Source organism: Bactrocera oleae, chromosome 6, assembly GCF_042242935.1.
Source record: "Bactrocera oleae isolate idBacOlea1 chromosome 6, idBacOlea1, whole genome shotgun sequence".
NCBI lineage: Eukaryota > Metazoa > Arthropoda > Insecta > Diptera > Tephritidae > Bactrocera > Bactrocera oleae.
The window spans coordinates 55114994-55138192 of NC_091540.1; the positions used below are offsets into that span (position 1 = coordinate 55114994).

At 33.2% G+C, this 23199-nt stretch overlaps 4 protein-coding genes across 4 annotated transcripts; 3 read left to right on the forward strand and 1 right to left on the reverse strand.

Annotated features, from left to right (window-relative positions):
* The first annotated feature begins 269 nt into the window (after window positions 1-269).
* On the forward strand, window positions 270-2108 carry Sc2 (trans-2,3-enoyl-CoA reductase Sc2). Its single transcript, XM_036361805.2, has 5 exons — window positions 270-434; window positions 530-891; window positions 1191-1407; window positions 1479-1594; window positions 1653-2108. The coding sequence occupies exons 1-5, from the start codon at window positions 429-431 to the stop codon at window positions 1855-1857; spliced, it is 906 nt and encodes a 301-aa protein (XP_036217698.2). The 5' UTR covers window positions 270-428; the 3' UTR covers window positions 1858-2108.
* Window positions 2109-2454: 346 nt separating this feature from the next.
* Window positions 2455-3587, forward strand: LOC106623334 (uncharacterized protein C1orf50 homolog). The gene is made up of 4 exons (XM_036361818.2): window positions 2455-2787; window positions 2860-3029; window positions 3087-3248; window positions 3317-3587. Exons 1-4 carry the CDS (start codon window positions 2730-2732, stop codon window positions 3503-3505), a joined length of 579 nt encoding a protein of 192 aa, XP_036217711.2. The 5' UTR covers window positions 2455-2729; the 3' UTR covers window positions 3506-3587.
* Window positions 3576-5626, reverse strand: Mfap1 (Microfibril-associated protein 1). The gene is made up of 5 exons (XM_036361795.2): window positions 5315-5626; window positions 4777-5249; window positions 4434-4706; window positions 4247-4371; window positions 3576-4180 (listed from the first exon to the last, which is right to left on the reverse strand). The coding sequence occupies exons 1-5, from the start codon at window positions 5382-5384 to the stop codon at window positions 3745-3747; spliced, it is 1377 nt and encodes a 458-aa protein (XP_036217688.2). The 5' UTR covers window positions 5385-5626; the 3' UTR covers window positions 3576-3744.
* Window positions 5627-15492: 9866 nt separating this feature from the next.
* LOC138857662 (uncharacterized) lies at window positions 15493-23199 on the forward strand. The gene is made up of 2 exons (XM_070111091.1): window positions 15493-15598; window positions 23083-23199. Exon 1 carries the CDS (start codon window positions 15493-15495, stop codon window positions 15562-15564), a length of 72 nt encoding a protein of 23 aa, XP_069967192.1. The 3' UTR covers window positions 15565-15598; window positions 23083-23199.

Below are 23199 nucleotides of genomic sequence, written 5' to 3' on the forward strand. Positions count from 1 at the left end.
ACATTTTGCCTTGAAAACGTTATTAGCGGGTATTCAATACATTCTGATGGATTAGGGATTTTTTTGTCTTTTTTTCAGCCTATAAATAAATTTATCGCATCAGCATTTCTTTAAAATTCTACAATTTGAAATAGTTGTGCATAAAAAATTGTTTTATTAAAATAACCAAACGCGCATATCGGATAATTTATCGATAACTTGAAAGGCAATGATCAGTATGCCAACAACACTTTTGAATAATCGACTGAACTTTGACTTCTCTTCTTGGGTTCGAATAAACTTCGAAATTTTCATAGCAACTTATTTGTGCATAGAGCATTTAACAAAAAGGTTTAGTGGAATTTATACAAATTGCCGTTGACAGTGAATGTAACTTGACCAATATTTGCATTCCGTATATCAATAAGACTGGTATATTAATTCGCATAATGGATGTAAGTTGAAGCGTACAAAATACGTATATTACAACCAACTTATTTCTGTATTCATAATACTGAAGTGCAATTTCAATTTTATAAAAAAAAACTAGATTGAAATATTGTCAACAACTGGCACCAAATCTTTTGGAAGATGTCAAGTTCCGGCCAATACTACTGTTGGGGACTTACGTTATATCATACATAAACAATACCGTAGCACACCGGCACCGGAGCGACAGTCCTTACGATTGGAGCCGCGTGGCAAAGCTCTGAAGGAAACGGATACATTGGAGGCGGCTAATTTAGGAAAGTCGAGCAAGATCTACATTAAAGATCTCGGTCCACAAATTGGATGGAAGACTGTATTTTTAGCTGAGTACGCTGGTCCGCTTTTTGTATATCTTATCTTCTATGGACGCCCAAGTTTCATCTATGGTGAAGCAGCAGATACACCAATTTCATTAACAGCACAGTAAGTTTGTCAATGTTGAACTTTCCCCTGGTGAGCTCTAGTAGCTGTCATTAGTGCAGCACAACACATAAAATTGAAAAGCAAACATAGCAACAATGCAGAAAACAACAAAAACGGCGACCCAGTTTAACCTTTTAAATTTTTTATGTTTTGCTGTGTTATGTCTTCGCCGCGGTCGAACGGCAGTCGCTGCGTGTTTCGAAAGCGCTCATCAATTTTTGCATTAATTATAAATCGCTATTATACTTTGCAAACTTTAAGAAATTGCATAAATTGTATAATTTTATTTCTTTTTACAGTATCGCTGCTGGCTGCTACATTGTACATTATGTGAAACGAATTTTGGAGACTATTTTTGTACATCGTTTCTCGCATGCTACTATGCCCATTCGTAATCTGTTCAAAAATTGCAGCTACTATTGGGGATTCACCGCATATGTTTCCTACCACGTTAATCACCCATTGTTCACCAGCCCTTGTTGTCTTCAAGTCTGGGGTTCTTTAGCTGCTTTCGCGGTATATTTATAAAAAAATATATATACAAATATGTCGATAAATTAATAAAACCATTTTTTCCCCCACTTTAGATATGCGAATTAGGCAACTTTTCAGTACACATTGCTCTTCGCAACTTGCGTCCTCCCGGCACAAAGGTGCGCCGAATTCCAGTACCTGATAGCAATCCCTTCACAAAATTATTCAAGTAAGTTTATCCACCCTTATTGTTAACTTTAACTTTACTAAAATGGTCCCACTTTCAGTATGGTCTCTTGTCCGAACTACACATATGAGATTGGTTCTTGGGTAGCATTCTCTCTAATGACGCAATGTCTACCAGCATTGCTTTTTGCATTTGCTGGCGCTTATCAAATGACGATTTGGGCCTTGGGAAAACACCGCAACTACAAAAAGGAGTTTAAAGACTACCCCAGAGGTCGTCGTGCCATCTTTCCGTTTGTGCTTTAAATTCCTGACAGTAAAGATTATTGCAAATTTGAAAATTATGTTATGATAACATAAAACATTTCCATTGCAATATACTTATTGCATTCAATTTTCTATATAACATTTGAACAAACTTATATTTAATTGTTGAAGGTGTTAGATTTATTCTCCCGGTGTAGTCGGTGTATATTCATACAAGCAAATAAGTATGTCATACATGTGCGTAATCAATTGATAACAACTAATAAAATGTAGCGGTTTTGTGAAAGAAAGTTGTTTGATATTTTAAATGCCACCGCATACAATTGAAGTCGGATTTCTGATTGCGATTGATGATAAGAATCATTGCTATAAATAAAATGTTTCTCAAATATTCTGGATTCTGTATTCATAGCAACATGTTATGCTTCTTCACACATATGCTCTTGAATACACATTTGTGGCTCTTAACATATTTTATTATTGTTACCATTTAATGTTACTTGTTGTCATAATATATAATCAATATACAACAATTTATATTGCACCACTGTGCATAGCTGTCAAATTATCAAAACATATGGGTTTGAAGAAGTGATGGGACGGTACCACAAAGTTATCGATAAGTCAATAGAGCAAGTTTTTGATTCGCTGATACAACTATTCAAAGTTACCTGTTTTAAAAAATTCCTCCTGAGAAGTGGAAAAGTATCGTAAAATGTTAACTAATATTTTTTACTGAAACAGCAATACGTTATATATAGGTTGATCCTTCGACAAATTGTCGATTTAATTCAATTGAATTCAATTCGATACAACAAAAGCATCTGACCATACAATGCTTGCATGCTTTACAGCAACAATTTTACACAGCAAATAAAAAAAATTAAAATAAGAAGCTTTTCAGATTTGTTATGAAAAGGAGCGCAATAGAAATGGAGCGTCTGACATATGAAACTGCCGTAAAAAAAGGTAATTACTTGTTGCACCATACCATAATCATTCGTTAATAAACTTTTCGCTAAATATGTGATAATTTCGCAGCGCAGTTGGTTGAACGGAATCCCCATCCAAATGGCGTGAATATATTGGATCCATTGCGTGTGTCTATGCATAATGAGGAAGACATCATTTCACTGGCAACGCAAATACAAAATGCGGATAAGCAGTTGAAAGTTGGAACATGCCAGAAGCTTTGTGTGATACTAGATCAGGTGAGATCGGCATATTTGCTTAGAGTGAAACACTTCTTCTACATTTATATGTTCAAGATTAAAATGCTGCAAGCGCAAGCCATGGAAATACTAAAGGAGTCCGAAGAGAGTCAATTATTGCACAATGCCGCTTGTAACTTCACAAAGAAACCCGGCCATGTTTATCATCTTTATCAACGTCAATCCGGCCAGAGCTATTTCAGTATGCTTTCGCCAGAAGTAAGTGGAGATGTATATACCATATATAAAATAATATTAATTTGCTAATTTCTAAATTTTGTGCCCAGGAATGGAGCGGCAGTGTCGATCAGAAATATCTTGGCAGCTACAGATTAGAATTTGATTTATCATGGACATCGTTGGATAAAATGAAGGAGCGTGATGAGAAGATGAAGTGGGCTGAGAAATGTTTGGCAACAACCTCATTAGCCGCAGCTCCAATACCAATGGCCATTGATTTTGGTAATGATAAATAAACAATTAAGTGCTTTAGAAAAATTTGGTGTGTAATAAAAATTCTAACTCTAAGCTTCAAAATAAAAGAAGTTGTTATTGTGAGACGTGTTATCATCACATAATTTATTTAAAAGATAAGTCTATCGCTATTGTTATATTAAAACTAAAGCTTTCTTAAATGCTTATCTCTAAAATTGTTTTGTACATACATATGGATGTATGTATACATGTATATGATTCCTAGTTCTGTATAAAATTTCTATTCCATCTTCTTGCGCTTAGACAATGTGGGCCGATCAAACACTTGCTTCATACCACCAGCTTTCTCATTATGGAATTTGATATTATTTGAAGTTTCAGCATACCACGGCGAATCGAATTTCGTTGTATCTTGATCCACTAAATGCGTATATTTGGTACGACCACAACGACCGAAGTTCTTCACCTGCATCACTTTAGGCAGGATAGTTTTGTCGAAGTGATCTTCCAGTGTGGCTTGAGCAAAGTCACGTTTCAGCACATCATTTTCTTCGTCCAAGTAGAAAGCACCACGATGATAGTACTTTTGCAAAAATTTATATTTTCCTTTGGCAGCTTTGTTAGTGATAACCTTAGGATTGTTACGGAGTTCCTGGCGACGTTCTTCTTCAGTTAAGTTACGCATACGATCAATTTCGAATTTTTCACGTTCAGCACTGTGAGTTATAAAAGGAATTGGTTTATAAAAATATCAAAACAGACATCATATTAATATCACATACTTTTCGCGTTCCTCGCGATCACGTTTTACACGTTTCAACTCACGCAATTTCCACGCTTCGTATTCAACTTCATCGTTTTCATCATCTGTGCACACATCATCGATGCTGGCTTCCGCGGTGTCAGGCTGTAAGAAAAAATAATTGATAATGAATACGTAATTTTAAGAACAGCAAAATTTTACTTTACCTTAGCCTTTTCCAAATCCTTCTTCACGCTTTCCTCTACCAAGCGCAATGTAGCGCGTCTACGTTCCTTTGCTGACCGTTTAGCCTCGGCCTCTAGTTGCTTTTGCTTTTGTGCTTCACGTTCCTTTTCCTGTATAGTGGCGCGTTCACGTTTGCGCACAAAAAGCGGTTTCAACCGCGGTTCGTTATCTTCCTCACTCTCGGTCTCTTCTTCATATTCAGAACTTTCGGTCTCTGAGGATTCAGATTTATTTTCCTCTTCTTTTTGCAAAATCTACATATAGAAATTATATTTTATATAGCGGGTTACACATATGTATGTATGCATCTACGAATTTTCTTACCTCTTCTTCCTTCTGCTGTTGCAACATGCGATGTCGCAATTTGAGACGACGTTGTTCTAACTCATCCTCACTTACATCTGAGTCTGTGTCCGACTCAGAGGCGAGTGTAATTTTATTTGTCACCGTGCCTTCGGGTTTTTCTGGCTCACTTTCTTCTGATTCTGATTCCACAATCTCTGGTTCGTGTATGTGTCTATGCCTTTCACGACGCTCACGTTCAAGTTCTTCCTGATCTTCTGGACGCGTTCTCAAACGTCGTAAACGTGGATCATCGACTTCTCCTTCATCACCCGAATGAGCCTCGGCATGTTCACGCTGAGAGCGACGTTCAAGCTGTGCTTGCGCAGCACGTTTGCGATGATCTATGAAATCTTCCAAATCAGATTCATCAGAACTACTGCCTACTAGAGCGTAGTCAGGACGCTTTCCGGACACATAGCGCTGCACTTTCACCTTTTGCATAGATATTTCACCTGACAAATTATGAGTTGTTTATAGTCATAATATTGTTTATAGTATATAATCCAATTGATATTACCTTTTTCATTGCGAACAGGCACGGCTCCGGCAGTACTCTGAATAGCAGCAGATAACGTTGCGGAACTCATTTTATTAATGTGTTCACCGTTTATTTATTTGATAAACTAAAAATTACACTCACACTAGAAAATCACTTTTCTTATAGTTTAATTTGTAAGTTGTACAAAATTATTTTGATAGTTTTAAGATCCTTCTCGCTGCGACGGGAACATTTGAATAAAGAAAACGGTATTTTTGACTCACTTTAAATATTTTTTTTATCAGCTTTTCATTTATTTAATGAAATTGCATCCTGGAAAAATAATTGTATGAGAAGGTATTTTGTTGGTAAACATATGGTTTTGAAAAAGTAATAGCTCACGCATTTGTAATAGAACACAGTGTTGCATTTTTGCATAGGGTTGCTGCGTTCGGGGTTATTCAAATTTAAAAAAAATTAGTTTCCAATTAAAAAATTTATTGAAACAAATTAATTTTCTGTTTTTTATTTTAACTGGATGAATTTTTTTATAATATTTAAAATTTTAAGACTGTATCGCGAAACCATTGTGAATCGCTTAATGCTTGGTTGATTTTCTTCTCAAGTTTACGTGTTGTAGTATTATTAGATTTCACAGACTCCTAGATAATCTCGGTGTCTCTGTGAGACTGTCTCTCATAGTCGAAACAAGTTTCAAAAAGATTATTCCGATTCCGACAATCCATCACCCTAAACTACTAATTGTTATATTTAGCCTTTCTTGCTTTCTTTCCTTTCCTTTACTAACTACCGTAAATACGACCAAAGTACAAGGACGTCATAACAAAAAAGTGTTGTTCGCTATATATAAGGCGATCGGTCTGCTCTACAAAAATGTTCTTTATAATTTTTCGATTAAATTAAGCGTTTACGAGATAAGCCGTCAAACATATATGAAAAAATTAATAATAATTAAATTAAAAAAAAAAAGAAAATAATAGCAGAGAAGAAAAGAAAATTTTGGTATAAAACTCATAAGGAAAAGAAAAAAATTTCAACCGTTATTATAACTATAGGTATATAATATAAGTAAGGCGGAGGACCTTTCCGTTACAAATAAGAGCTCATGCTTGGAGAGATTTTCTTAGAGATGCCTAAGAACCTATTTTTCAGAGTACCACTTGTTTTTTTGACCCACCATAATATATGTACAAAGGCATAGTGAAAGCCATGCTACCCGGCAAGGAGAGCATAGAACTTCTTACTCAATAGTTTCTGCTCAGGCATTTTTTCAAAGAAGAACAAAATCCCAGGTTCACCAAGCCGACCACATACGAGATCTTACAGGCCACATCTTAGACGCAACTATATTTAAACAGGTACGAAACGCCATGCGTAGAACTACATTCCTTCTTAAGTCTTCTTCTACCCAATGGTGTCCTGGGAATGAAAATAAAATACACCGCATATGAAGATCTTGAATTGTGACAGATTAGAGTCGTACGTATGTAGACTTGATACCGATATATCCAACACATGTTTTGAATGCAATGAGACATTCAAGTCTACATATGGCAAGCTGAACGGAACCGGATGTGTATCCGGTAAAATACATCAGCATTTAACCAAATAGTTAGGGAATGTTTTCAGCAGTTACAACAAATACAAATTAAATTAAGTAGGATCTAGAACTGTTAAAGAATTCTTAGGTTTTTTTTTTGTGGTATGTAGTAAATATAGGTAACGAAGGGACTTTACAACAACAACATATTCATGTTTACCTAAATTTCGAAGTGATAAACTTTAACGTCTTGTAATATTGTAGCTGAGCCAATAATTAAAATTGACAAAGCATTGACCACACGCAACATAACAAAAAGGCTTGTATACGAGTAAGAAAAGCGAGGCAATGAGGATTTACCCGGTCATAACCGCCCATAACGACTTTTGTATGCTGATTAATGTTGAAGATGAATGGCGGTTAAAGCTTAAAGATATATACTCCAAGTATATACATATAGTGCAGAGGAATATGTATGGTACATAGGCATATATACCTACAGTTATAGATCCATAATAAACAAAAAAATATTATTCACGAAGATATAGTAAAAATTATGAAAAAACACATACATACATACTTTTCGTAATTATGCTCTATAATATCCTTCAAAGAGGCCTAGTAAAATATTTATTAATTAATAAAGCAACAACAACAAGTTCATTACTATACTCGTAATGAAAGTAAGAAAGAGGCGGTCAATGAGAAAGGCATAAAAGGCGATCGTCGGCAGCATGTGAATGCCTTCGTATTTATTTATTTATTTATTTTATGTTCTTTTCTAACATTTTTCATTAATTTATTGTTAATTAATTGATGATACATTTGTTTATTTCACTTTTTGACACCGAACCAAAACACAAGCCTGCAGTTGTATTTCCTTTTTTGGGATGAGTAAGCGTCGACAATTGCTATATTTACTATATTTCATTCATGAAATCGATCGGTTCAGATGATAGCGATCCATTTCTTTATGGCACTCGCGTTAATCTTTTCTTTCTTTTATATATTTCCCTTATTTATAGTCCCCTTTGTAATTTAGTAATTAAGCTGTTTGCAATATGTAACGGCTTATCTTAATCGAATATGTAACTACATACTTGTATATAAGTATACCATATTCATATGTAATTAACTGTAGACAATTAATTTATATTAGACTTTCTTTATTGGGAAATTTGCACAGGGAATGTGTTTGCTGATCGGCTAGAAATTGCGCTGCAAAATAATTATTGATATTTAAAGCATTTTCACAAATATATACATGCATATATGATCAAATTTAATGCGGACTGACAAAGAAAACTACATTTTAATATTTTACATGTTCATTTTAATACAAATCTTTATTATCGCCTTCAAAAAGGCTCCAATACAAGCGTACCAAAGCTCCATCTAATTTTCAATACACTTTTTAAAAGCCTTTTTCGGTTTTGGTTAATTTTTGGAGCGCCATTCATTGAGTTGTTGGACATTTTCGTCGTCATATTCAGAAAACACGTCTTTTCACCAGTACTGATTCGTTTCATCAATGGAGGGTCCTCAGCTAAATTGCAAAGTAACTCTTTTGAGACGTCTAATCGACGTCGTTTTTACAAAAGATTGAGACCTTTTGATATGAGTCTAGCAGTAACACGCTTCATACCCAAAACATTCACCAAAATATGTTGAGGCGATCCTTAAGATTGGAACTAAAAATTTCCAGCAAAATCGCTGTTCAATTTCGTTTCAATTTTAAAAATCGCCGAGCAAACTATTCGCCTCGTAAAACAAATAGTTGCCAACCACACACAAATTGATATATGGAGATCAAACTTCACACGAACAAGTAGAAAAATATAATTATCGATAAAAGGACCAGTCCGGGTCAATTACGATGAGATATTATAAATACGTAGTCGATGAACAAGTTCTGTAAAATTTACTGGAAAAAAACAGAAAAGAAATGTTGAGAATTTTTATTAAAATAACTTTGGAGGCAGTCGAAGATGCTGCTTTTATTGGAGTCGATAGTCATTGACCGGATATAAATTAAGGACCGCTCCGGTTACGTAATTCCTATTGTCGTGTGAACTCTATCGCCTTCTTTTATATAACTTGGCTTACAAAAAACAAGGCGGACTTAAGCAAAAATATAATTGGGTCTCATGGAATAATGCTCGTCTTCGCTGCTTCTAAAAATGTATTGTAGTACCGATTATTACTCAATAATAATTTTTCAGACATGACATGAAAATCATCAATGAAATAAAAACGGCTTATTCTCGACTAACTCTATAACTTCATTACAGATCTCGGCTATACCCCCATTGACACGCCAATCGATTCTTTGTTTCAAAACTTAACGCCTATAAATAATATCCAGTGAATCCAAGTCGTTAGACCTTTATTACAAAAAAACCGATGAGAGAGCGTTTGTTTTGTTCCTAGAGAAATTAGTTCAATTACTTACCTACTAAGATCGCAGTAGTAGTTATTAATAAAATAATTCTTACGTTTGCTTTGAAGGTTGTTTCCGATAGTTGACTTTAAGAAGGCTTTGTCAATATTTTGACTTTCGAATGTGTTGTAGGAGTTTACTCAGAAATGTTTTTTTTAAGATTTGGCGGAAAGAGAATATCTGGTCAATTGCCTACTAATCAGGTCCATTGCCACATTGATAAAGTCTAATCACTTTGAGGACTGTGAAGCTAAATCTTTCACACAAGTATCCACATGGTCTATCAAAATATGCTCACATGTGATATTTAGTAGGTGGAGAGATGACCCAGCCATATTTTGTATACATGCTCTCGTCAATTACTTGCTACCGTTTTTAAATGTTTTGTCGCTTAGGCCAAGAGGCTGCTAGAGCTTGCTAGAGATTTGTTCTTGTCCTATCGCTTTATTGCTTTTCGTTTTTTCAAAAATTTGAGTAATTAAACATTGATTAAATCGCCTTCTATTGAGAGTTCGGGCAATTAGTCTTGTCCATATACTTCAACGACATCCCTGGACATCAGGAAGCCAATCTTCTTATTGATTTTTACAGATATTCGATTCGTTAAGTTATTTGAAAACTTTTTACAGTCATCGTAACTCCTCATTTTTCCAACCCTTCTCTGAGTCATTAAATGAAATTTTGCAATCTTGGTTTCCTTCATTCCACATATGTATACATATTCGTATATCCTTCTCACATATTAGCCGTTGCTCTTTCTGATACTCAAAGGTAGTGAGAAACCTTTTAAGAAATATTGCGCTGATATTTCCTTTTTGAAGTACTTGTCTTGGTTTTGTCTTGCTTTGAAAGATTTAAACGAAGGTGGTGTCTCGTCTAAGAACATATTATTAATGAAATTAAATTTAATCACTAAATTCACTGCTTGAGCGAAAGACAAATCATATATTATAATACTGAATCGAGTCGCTTAGGAGTTGAACTGAATTAACTGTATTTTTGAAAAATCTGGCATAGGCTTGGGTGATCCTTTTAATGACTTGAAATGCCCCGAATTTATTTAAGAGATACAAAAAGGCATCAACAGATTGAGAGCCCCTGGCTATTGAGTGATAGGTATCTTATAATGAATAAAACTAAGATATCATAATTTTGTGAGTAATAAATCTTAAATCTTATATGAGTATATATTTATGATTGAGTTTTTCCTAATTTTAAAATATATGATCATGATCATGACTCGTCTAATACCAGTTTTATAAAAAAATTTTAGTTAAAATACATATTCATATATATGTGGGTATAATTTATTACAACTTTTGATTTTTCATAAAATTAATCTTCATAACATCATTTCTCTCAATGACAGCTTTTAAATTCGCCTTTTTTAAACTTATTCACTGCAGGTAAAAATGTGAGCAAACTTACATAAACAATTCTGATAATTAGAAATGCACGTGTACTATGCCTGTTAGATCTTATTATAAATCTGCAAAAACTTAATTATACTTGAAATGCGCAAAACAAATATTCGATATAAATGCCATTAATCAAAAAGCACCGAAAAGCAGGTTTGTAACATAAAAAATTCTTGTATTACATTAAACATTCCCATTCGCGTTCTTTTTGTTAGTGATTTCACGTGCTGTCACAGTAGCTCGCCAGACGTTGCCTCTTTCTATCACTTCTTTTCCATTTAAAATGTGCGTGATCTCCTAATGATTATTTAATTTGTGAAATATTCAAACTGGCGTGGCAAGATATTTGAAAAAATCGCTAATTATTGATCATCGAAAGTAAAAATGACTATTTACATATGTACATAAATACGAATAGATCAACAAACAGCGTTAACTCGTTTATTGAAACGTCACAGCACTTGAGTTGAGAACCCTAACGCGATAATCGCCCGGCAGCAGGTAAGTCGAATGACCAGATGAAAACAAAATCGATTAGTGACGTCGTTAAACTAGTCACGCTGATTAGAGTTAAAGTGATTTACATATAGTATATACATACATTTGTATATATACTATGTTAGAAGGTAGTAAGTCGATGTAACAGTTTGCTGCTTTGAGCCGCTTAGAAGCGGTTTGAAACCAGTGAGCACATTGTCAGCTTATAATAACTATGTAATGTAACTGCATATTTGTTTACATTAGAGCTAAATTTACATATCCACATAATCGAGTAACTTTACCTTTGATTAATTAAAAATCCGAAATCTTTAGCAACCTGCAATGGAGATTACCTCTAAGAAGCTATGATGTGGTGAGTCCCCTTTTCAAAAATTTGGGAATGTACAAGTAAATATATGAACATATGTACTGATATATTTGCGATAAACCTGCATTTGTCACTCATTAAAGTTAATATGCTGAAAATGTGTTCATTATGCTGCGTAATAAAAAGGTTTTGTTGTCGTTAGGGTATCCTACGAGATAGGTTTTTTAAATCTAATGAATCGACATACATATAATGTTTCATACCTAATAAGTTTTGCCAATATTTCGCAGTTATTTAACATTGCCAATTATCATTAATTCTTCAGTTCTCAGCACTGACATTATTACCACTGCTTTCCTAACTTACACTGACAGAACGTTAGTTATATTCGTACATTTTATTCCTATTGTCTTCATTATAGGTTTTTACTGCTCTGCCTTAGTTACTTCTGGAAAATAATATTGATTAATTTAAACTTTATGCTCGAAAAAATAGTCTTCAAAGTAGCTACTCTACTTTAAAATTTAGCTATATTAAAGAAAGGTGCCAAAGGCAATTCGAAATGCCTTTCCTCTCTTTTTCTCTAACAACCGATGTGCAAATATATATGTATGCAGACACTTCAGCGTAGAAACATAGCGAAGAGTCAAACAAGCAAGAAAATATTGAAAACCCACTATAAGTCTATATGTACAAGTATATAACGTAAAAAGCTAGATTTGGTCTAACAAGCAGAAAAAGTAGAGTTTGGTCTTTCTAACCTGGCCGTAGATTGAGGCTGATTCAAATAGTTGATCTATAAAGCTAACAAAGGAAGGTGTTGAAAATATCGTTCACGAAAATTTGTTTATCCTAAAGCGAAATGAAAACGATTACAACATTGCATCCAGGTCCAAACTTTATCCTGTTTTAAATCTCAAGATAAGAGTCGCTGTATAAAAATCGTCCAGACTGAAACATATTTTTAGGCAAAAGACTAATGTTACTAAAACATTGGTCTCGAAAAATATGGAATGTTGCTATGATCTATTTATCGGCAATTATATTGAATAATAAAATAGAATTTTGCTAAACAAAATGTTCTCCCGATTGAATGAAAATTTATAAAACATTTACAAATTTAAAGATTTTAATTATTTCTTAATTATCACAGCGCTATTCAGGGTTTTCATGTAGAAGTGCCTACGCACGTCAATAATTTTAAATTCATGCTAATTGACTTAACGCAATTCAACCATCCATCGGATCTATAGTTCTATTTACACTTAGCTTTATGCTCTCATAATTTTTAACAGTTAGTATTTAATTAGTTAGCATCATATTAATTTAATATGAATACCCCTCATTTCGTGTAACGGTGCGTTAAATGATATAACATGTTGTAGACTCTTCTTTTCTTGTAATTTTTTGGTCGTAAATAAAATTGTAAGGGCATTACGAAATAGATGCAAATGCATTTTATTAATAGTATGGTAGTTGTTAATAATATTATTATTGAACAATTGAAATGAGTCAAGGTTTAACAAATAAAGTTGATATGTTCTCCAAATTTTTTGAATAAACACATATATTTACTTCTATAACACATATTTAAAAAAAAAAGTCCATTTATTTGTAATAGATTTATAGATACAGTTCGTAGTAGAACTGGGTCGAACATTTTAAGAAAGTAAAAATGTATTGTAGGAATAATCCATTGGAAAAGAAAGATAAAATAATATAAATGAATAGAAAAATAATTTGTCGTTGATCTGTGGTCGGGAAGAAGAACAGAGTATGGTTTAATAGTTTTGTTATTTATCTGGTTATAATTGGGGATTAAGATCACAAACGAGTATACATATTCTCTTAATTTCATCTCGCAAAAAACATATTTATATATTGTACATATGCATTAAATTATTAATTAATTGACCGTTTATTCTCTTTCTCTACGTACAAATTCTTGAGCATTGTACTCTTTAAGATCCTAGTGAAAAAAAGTTATGTTATTGTATCCACGCAGAGTTTTCTAGCCGATTAGTTTGTCGACACGCAATTTTATGCTACGAGAGTCATATGCGCGCCTCGGCTCATGTAAACAAGATCGCACAACGATTGAAAGAACGACAAAGCTGATAAACTTTTAGCGTAGTCTACGTTGTCCATTTATGAAGTCGAACACATGTCAAGCGAAATGGTCATAAAATTAATTATTTCATTTATTAAATGATACTTTTCCATATGAGTACTACGGCAAGATCCCATGGTACTGCTTCCCAGGCGGGCGGCGATCTTTTTCTGTTCTTTTTTATGAAAATGGGTTTTTGTATTTTGGTTTAAGAAGTATTATTGATACCTAATTTAATATTTTTATAAAAAAATAAAAAAAAAAGATTTTAATTATATAAATTAATCTCCTAGTCCTATTTGATTGCTATTTCAAGTCCATTTTAAATCTTACTAAATATTTACATACGACGGCGGTCCGATAATGACTTAGCTCCAACTCTCGATAGCTATACTACCGCAAGAGAGATTTACTATCATGTATTATATTCGTAAACAATTACAGTGGAGGCGGATTTGTAGTTTTATTTTGACCACGGGTAGAAGATATCGCTCACGCGGATTTTTGAAAACTCAAAAACGATTGCCATATATCGCTTAGTGATTCGATTTTTGCCTTTGAAATATGTTTTTTTGGAATTAACGAGCTTAACGCGTGTCGGCTTTTGATGAGCCACCCCCTGGTGTCGCGAAAATCAATACTCGGAGGATAACAATTCAAGTGCAATCCGAAGCAGTTTTGGTATCGTTTCGTGATCGCTGAAGTAACATACTTGTATACGGGTATACACAATAGTCCACGGCACAGCGAAATTCAACCAGCAAAATTGCTTTAAAGATAGCTAAGATTAGCCTAACGGTGAGAAAGGAAATGACAACTGTTCTGTGGGATTCACAATATTTAATCTACATTGAGTAACTGGAGAAGGGCAAATCGGTTATTTGGCTCTAATACGTCGATCTATTGGGTTAATGCAGAAAAAAAATACCCCATTTGATGAAGTAAAATTGCCTTTCTACTTTGACAACGCACCGTTTTGATCAAACGTATCGAGCAAAAAGGAGACTACAATGAAAAATAAGGCGCCATTATTACAAAATTTTTGTTTGTCTTTTGTAGGCTAAATATTTGTTGCACCACCATCGTATATATAATATACTCGTATATACAAGTATTTCAAGTACCCTTCCCAGACTTAGACTAGTTTTATAAGTACTCGTACGACAACAAATCTGCCAAAAACTTACACATTAAGCAACGAATAATACAACAAACATAAACAACATTTAATTTCTAATTGTTTATTATTTGTATATTCAACTACCACCAACAAAGCTTCACAGCCATCGCAAGAAACGCTTCAATAGCTTCAAGCTTCGCGCTTATTTAAACTTACAACTGCGCCTAGCTTGTTTGCCACTGTGTTAGTTTGTATGAACAAATGAGCGACCGGCACGGCACTTCAGCCCTTCGTGGCTTGTATGCGTCAACAACAACAATTGATAATATCGATCACACTTGTTGTAACTGATCGATATACGAATGAGCGTGGTAAAAAGTGGCGATTGTCGTTGTAGTATGAGTTTATATCGTACTCTCAGCGGGGTAAATAAAAAGCTGGTGGATTTACAGGAAAACATTCAATTGTAGTTCAACAGTCTGTCGACACGATCGATCGTACAAAAAGCGCAAAATTGTGAGAGTGTGATACAAATTGAAAGATACTTAATTAAAAGGATTTTGAAGTGCAGGACTAAGAGGCTAACACATTAGCTAAAATCAGAAAACAGTTACTGACACGAATTTCGATTTCAAAAAATATGAGAGTGCCTGAAAAGTTTTGAAAAACATAGCTCTTTAAAATAATATACGAATTATCCTTTATCTGGTGTAGTTGCAAAGACATTTTATAGTGTGAAGTGCTCAAAGGTGTTACGTTAATGAAATACAAAAATAATCGCGGCACAATACTACAGTTACAATTCAGAACTTTTCTCAAACGAAAATTTTAGCAAAAATTTTTGTGTATGAAATATTATTTTAAAGGTAAGATTATAAAAAAAAATTGTTTTAATAAAAAAAAAATGTATTTAAAGTTCTTTTATAATAAAAAAATACTGCAAAAATAAATTTTGATACATACTTTTCATTAAACCGTTTATGTGACTTGTGTTTTGTAAAACAGTTTGAACTAATTTTTTACTAAAAATATGTATTTTAATAATATTTTAGATTTTTATATTCAGAGTTTTTATGTTAAAATTAATAAGTTTTAAAGTTTATCTATATTTATAATATTTTTTCTGACTAAAAATTGTTTTTTTTTTTTGAAATTGGTCGGAAAAAATTTTTTTATTGGTTGTTATTTATAAATACATACAAACATATTCTTTTTACTTGCGATTTTCTTTCTCGAAATCTAATTAACCGTTTATTTACAGAATTTTCAAATCAAAATTTTTTCCAACCTTGGCAATCATTTTGCTATGAGGTATTTACTTTTTAACGTCCAAAGTTTATGAAAATTTCTATGAGTTATTTTGAAATATTTTTTAGTGTAGTTTGAATTTAAGAAGGAAATAAATTGTTTTGGAACTTTTAGAATTTTAAATATTTATTTTTGGAAAATTTTATTACAATTAAACAAGTAACCTCTTAGTGAATAAAATTTTTATTTTTATTTTATTAAAAACTATTTTTTGTTTGCTATATTTATAATTACTTTTTAATATTCGTAGGTGAGAAGTAAATAGAAAACTTTGCAGAATTTCTTACAATTTTTATACTCTCACAACCTGTTGCTACAGAGTATAATAGTTTTGTTCACCTAACGGTTGTTTGTAGCACTAAAAACTAATCGAGTTAGATATAGGGTTATATATATATAAATGATCAGGATGAAGAGACGAGTTGAAATCCGGGTGACTGTCTGTCCGTCCGTTCGTCCGTCCGTCTGTCCGTCCGTCCGTCCGTGCAAGCTCTAACTTGAGTAAAAATTGAGATATCTTTATGAAACTTGGTAGACATGTTTCTTGGTACCGTGAGACGGTTGGTATTGCAGATGGGCGTAATCGGACCACTGCCACTAACTTGCCAGAACTAAGCTCCGCAATAAGATACAAGACTGTTATTTGGTACACAGGACCACATTAGGGAGTGGCATCTGCAGTTAAAATTTTTTTTTAAAAGTGGGCGTGGTCCCGCCTCTAATAGGTTTAATGTGCATATCTCCTAAACCGCTAACGCTGTAGTAACAAACTTCACTGGACGCAAATGTTTTTAGCACTTCTATTGACGGTGTGAAAATAGTTGAAATCGGGTGGCAACTCCGCCCACTCCCCATATAACGGTACTGTTAAAAACTACTAAAAGCGCGATAAATCAAGCACTAATCACGCCAGAGACATTAAATTTTATCTCTGGGATGGTATGAGATGACTTTATAGGACCCGCGTTCCCCACTTATTCACCTGCAAACTCGAAACCACCCTCACCTCAGTCGCTTTGTGTCGCAAACACTGTTTGATGTATCCTAATCGCATGCGAACTCACGAGATATTAAGCAAACACCACACACACATTTGTACATGAAGGTATAGAAAAATTTGTCTGCGTGCTTGCGATAAGATTGTCGTTAGGCTCCAGTGTGCAGTCTCTTATTTGCCTAAATATTAATTTGATTTGATGATGATTGAATTTTTGTGGTTTTATTTTGTTTTGCACTTTGTTTGGGTGTTTATCAAAGCACTAAGTTCGGTTATGAAATGCGAAATTTATGACGGTATATACCATATTAATTCTATAAAAAACACGAAACAAATTTCAGAAGATTTTACGGAAGAGTAGTCTGTTTGAATATTCCATCTGATTCTTTCACTTTCCACTATGCAAATCAGGCAACAATGATTGTATCGGGATAAAACTTTGCGTGAATAATACGTTTAAAGTATCCCACCTTGTGGCCAAAAATTGTCTAAATCGAACCAAAACTGTTCAAGCCCCTAAATACTAAATATGTGGACCCCAGTGCCTATAGTTGACCTTCTACCGAAAATATCAGTCAATCCACAAAGAAATCTCAAACGAGTATACTATTTGACTTTGCGAGAGTATAAAATGTTCGGTTACATCCGAACTTAGCCCTTCCTTACTTGTTTTTTTTTATTTTTCGTTTTGAAATTGTTAACTGATATAAACTAACTTTATTGAATTTGCTTTGTGGAGATTTTTTTTGGGATAAAATTAAATTTTTAAAAAATATATATTTTAGAATATCTCAGTATTTTTGATATAAATAAGCTGTATATAATTTATAAACTTAGGTTAGGTTATACTGGCTGGCTGTCAGTCACACGATTTTCAATGTCAAATTAAGATTTGAAAATTAGTAGCGTTCGTACACCTGCGTGTTGACTAGATATTCCAGTGATTTCTCACTGCATCCAGTCCACTATCCACATTTTTTGCATAGTAGCTTAGGGGTGGTCAGGTGCTTGGCTAGTAGTTTTCTAACCCTAGCCACCTCAGTAGACTTTTCTAACTTGCCGCAGGAGCTCTTTTACGGCTCCCTTTTAGTTATGCAAATATCTTGTTTTTTATTCTTTAAGTACATCTTTATATTTCCTCCAGCAGTACTCCTCATCGGCTATCTTGACTTGTTTGAAGAGTTCCTTAACACTTCGCCTACGTGATCTGATCTTCCTGTTCCACCAAGGCGGCTTCGAACTGCGCTTTGCATGTGATGAAGGGTATGCGATGTGATACGCTTTATTGAGAATGTTTGTTAGTGTCCCTTCCTCCAGTTTAGAAATTGAGTTAAAAACCTCAAGTCTAGTTAAATTCCCTGTTACTATCTTTCTGTCAAATCCCAGTTAGTGTTCTTAGGATTTCTGAAAGTTTTTCTCTTATTGTGGGCCAAGAATTTTAATTAAAATCAAACATATCTATAATCAGAAAACTAGGGTGTACGAAGCACCTCCAAATTGATTATTGAGCTAGTCTGTAGTGTTACATTGAGAACGTACTTTGAGGTAGGCCCCATATATAATACGTTGATTCAACAACTATAGGACTTTGTATTAGTAATTCAGATTTGTTGAAAATAAATCTTTTTACATTTATTATTATTATTTATGGAAAGCACCGATTTTATTTAAAGATTAACACGCGACTTAACTCATATATTTGTTGGGATAAAACGAAAACAGTTTAATTGCCATGTGTTTAAATTTTATGTGAACTGTATCTTTTAATCTAAAACACATTTAAGCGTGCAAATTTAATGAAATTGTTGCAAGTGAATAACTTATGTATTACTAGGAATTTATTAAATTTTTGCGAATACCCTAAGGGTTTCAGTACCAAACCACTAGATTTATTTCCCTATAACTATTAGTGTTGTAGCGGCGTTTCATTAAGTGCTCAGTTTTAATGAATACTTGAAAGTTATGTTTCTTTCTAATTGGGAATAAGTGGAAATATATTTAATAATTTATTATAATTTTTCTATAAAAAAAAATATATATAAATTTAGCATAAATTAGCTTAAGTTTACTTAAGAGATATTTTTGTGTTGTGTTTTGCTTCTACCTATGTTTAGTAGTCAAAAGTTTTGTATTAAGATAAAGTAAACATAACTTAAGTGCACACATTTTAACTAAACATCAAAGTGCGTTTATTGTCTTACTTCGACTTAAGCTCTTTTTCCATACTGTCACCAATAAATTTGTTTTCTAATATATCAGATCTGCATACATATATACTCATCTAACTCCACACATTGTTAATATTTTAATAAAGTTGCAAATTTGCAAAAATTATGTGCTAAAACCATCTAATTAACATTCAATTAACATCTTGTCACTTTTTATTAGCAGTGAATGTATCGCAAATTATTAAACATTTAGCAAGTCGAGCGTGAGAATTGAACAAGCTTTTGGCATTAAATATTGAAGATAGAAATTAAAAAAAAAAATAAATAAAAATAAACGCCTAAGTTGATAGATTGGAATCGATTCTAAACCGAATAAGTTATGAGTTACTCTTATTTACTCCATAAAAAAAATGTATACTTTTTGTATGGTAGAGAAATGAGCTTGAGTTGGCTTGAAATATTATCTTTTCTGATTTAGTATTTTTTCTAAAGCCTGATATATAGTGTGTCAGGATACAAAGTGACGAAAACATAATACAATTTATATTTAAATTTATATTATTGTATATATTTTTTTCGATTCCTCTCATCTCCCTTTTTTAACAACACCACTATACGACCAATAATAATGTGTTACTTGATATGCAAAATTTAAATTCACCTCTAATAAGAATATTTAATAAAATTCATTTCATAGAATAAAATATTTCTTTGGAACATATAATAACGTTAATAAGTAGTTACGCTAATTCATATAATCACCACTAATTACGAGTAACTAACAGAGAATTGTAAGTATGTGGTAAATTACACTGTAAGATGAAATCTGATATTACCCACTTTCATAATATGGCTGTTTTAAAGGGAAACATTTCTGGACCCTTTCTTAAAAAAATATGAGCTCTCTAGATTATGCCTTTTAAAGATTTTCTCATTTTCGAACTTAATTTCGAATTATCTTACGGAACACTTTATCTAGAAACAAAATGTGGTTCCAAAACTCGCAAATTGTGCGATAAGCTTCATTCGGAATTAGGCAAATCAAATCTAATTCAGCAGAAAGAGAGCAATTCATCACAGAGACGTGGAAAAAGATTCTCAGTACTAATATGTTGAGAGGGATTTAGTAACTTTTGGTCACCCTTTACTGACTGTATGATTTTCTTAGAATTTAACGAGTATTTAAAAAACCATAAGCATTTATTTTAAGTTTAATGGATAAGGATATTGTTGATCACCAAATGTGGGACATGTGTTATATCCACTCCGTTTGGACGATGTGAGCTTTTGAAAGTTTATCTGGGTACTTTTTACAATAGCAATCTTCCCTGCAACTAAGAAACTATTAAGTCTAATAGGTGAGTTGGGTTTGTGGGGCTCCGAAGAGCTTATTAGTGAGAGTTAAACGTTAACTTCGGTAGCATTGAAGCTATAATACTCTTCACATTTTCATTTCTTATATCAATTATATGTACAATATAACTAAATTGTTTGCATTCAACGGAAAAGATTTTAGCCACTTTATATATATTTATATAATTTTAGGGTTTCCGATGTTTCTCTCTGGGTGTTAAAAACCCAGGGCATAAATACAGGGTGGTGAGAATCATAGTGTAGGCTCTCTAATAATACCAAGTGCCAAGTTAGGGGTATCTTTTAAAGAGTCACCTTAATCAACTCTGATTCTTGAGTACTCTGATGTTGAAGTATGTGATCCGATTCTAAAACTCCGTTATGTTAACTAATATATTATATATAGTTTAAAAAAATTTAGAGCTATAGCACTACTAGAAACTTTTCAAACAACCAGTATGTAATCAAATATCTAATGCTCTAATATCTTAATTGTACCTACAAGTTCTAAATATTAATTGCTTAAGATGCAAATTAATGAAGAATAACATGCAAGTCATACGGTGATGCTTGAAACGTGACACAAATAAAATATCTTGAGAAACATTACTTTTCGCTTATTATCACCCCATATAAACATCTATCATGATAGCGACTCTTTAATTGCAATTTTATTGTAATCTTCATTCAACGAGTTATTCTCTTTCTTTTCCATACCCATATGTGCTCTCAAACGGCTCTCATTATATTCTCAGCGCCCTTTGCTTATTTAATTGATTCAATCGAAGGTCCGCGTCGTCTATTTACATATTTGGCCGGCCCTGCAACTTGTTTGTGGATGCTATGTTGATTTTGTTGTTGGCTTTGGGGATGATGGCGCGTTCGGCGAGTATGTCACTGAAACTGACCGCACACGTGTTAGTTTATAATTGTTGTTGTCTTCACACTTTCTTGTTTTAACCGGTTCACGCCGGTAGATCCGCTGACATCCGGACGTTAACCAGTTAAATTTGCTTAAATCTCGATGAGCAGTTATTGATTATTATTTCTGCGCAGAAGCCAGTCGCGGTCTTTTAACAAGCTGCAACACTTACAATTACTACTTGGGAAATGCTTTGCTTGCTGGGCTGGCTTTACACTGTTACACTGCAAGCTTGTATCTAGCCAATAATGAGAATATATTAAGATGTGTGCTCACTCATTTAGATTTATTGCTAATTGAGTGGGCGTAGAACGTAATAATATTATTTATTATGCTAATATGTTTAAGTAATATTATTTTGAAGAGCGTAAATATGTTCGTAAACGACTTTGTAATTTATTTTCACTAAGCGCAGATAGGAGTTGAGATCTGAAACTAATCTTAAAATAATTAGGTTTAGACTTAATGATTTTGAATGAAATAAGAGAGTAAAGAGTTCGCCGACATTTGTCAAACAAAGGAATACATCTTTTTACTTTTTGGTTAGTATTTAGATCTTTTTTGAAATTTGCTCTCCTCGAGATACCGTGGAATTTGTTACAGTACTTTCGCGAACAGAAAAGGTTCACAATTGAGCCGGTTATGACGTAGCGTTAGGTTAGGTTAGGTAGGGTTGGTTCTAATCGATGGATCTGACTAGGACAGATGTTAGTAAATTGTGTTACCCTTAAACTCGTAAAAGTGGATCACCATATCCTCATAGATTTATGAATTGTACATGTCTATTGTACAGTGTCCAGTGAGGACACTTAAAATTGCGGCGAGATTGACTTTTCTATGGTCAAGTAGTTCGGAAGACCTCTTACGGTTTACTTTGGGACATACGGATTTCGCAGTAGCAGAATTTCTGGTTGTTGTTAAGCGCTTGCTGAGCTTACTGGAGGTCCATATGTCCAGCGCTTCAAGTCTCTTGGTATATATTTCAGAAGTTTACCAAATTTACCAGTTTTCCATTAATTAAGTTTTTAAAAGTTTGCAAAATACATGGTTTAGTTATTTGTACCTAACCAAATTCTTTCGATGTTAATCTGGAATTACAAGGCAGCACAAAACTAACAGTAAGTTGCTCATTAAATTTTTACAGAAGCTTCCCTAAAAACTTACGCATGTTAAAATCTTCATATCATTATATTTAAGAAATTTTAATAAATACCAAAAATTTTCGGGATCCCGAAAACAAATTTCATGAATCCCGAAAATGTGTAATGTAATACGAAATCGAATGAATTACTTTTAGAACATATACACTTTCTTCATTGTCAATGGCAATTTTCCTATTGAACTTGACTCTTTTAGAGCCAAATACAAACAGCTCTTAATTAAGAAATAACAAAGCGTAGTGTAAGTTTCCGCCATGCCACAGACTTGTGTGTCTTAATAAATACTCGTACATAAATGGCATAGTGTCAACAGTACTACACAATTGTGTCACAAATAAATTATTACTTATTTACGCTCATATATGAAAACAAACGCTTGTAGCCCACATTTCCAGCAAACCAATTATATTTTATTGATTTTATACAAAAATGTTAATTGCAGATTATTAACTAATTGTAAACTCATCATAAATTTGCAACGGAGATGTAAATAATTCGCCCCCACCAATAAAAGAAATTAATTGAAAGCGTAAAGTTTCTAAAAAAAAAAAAAACGAAA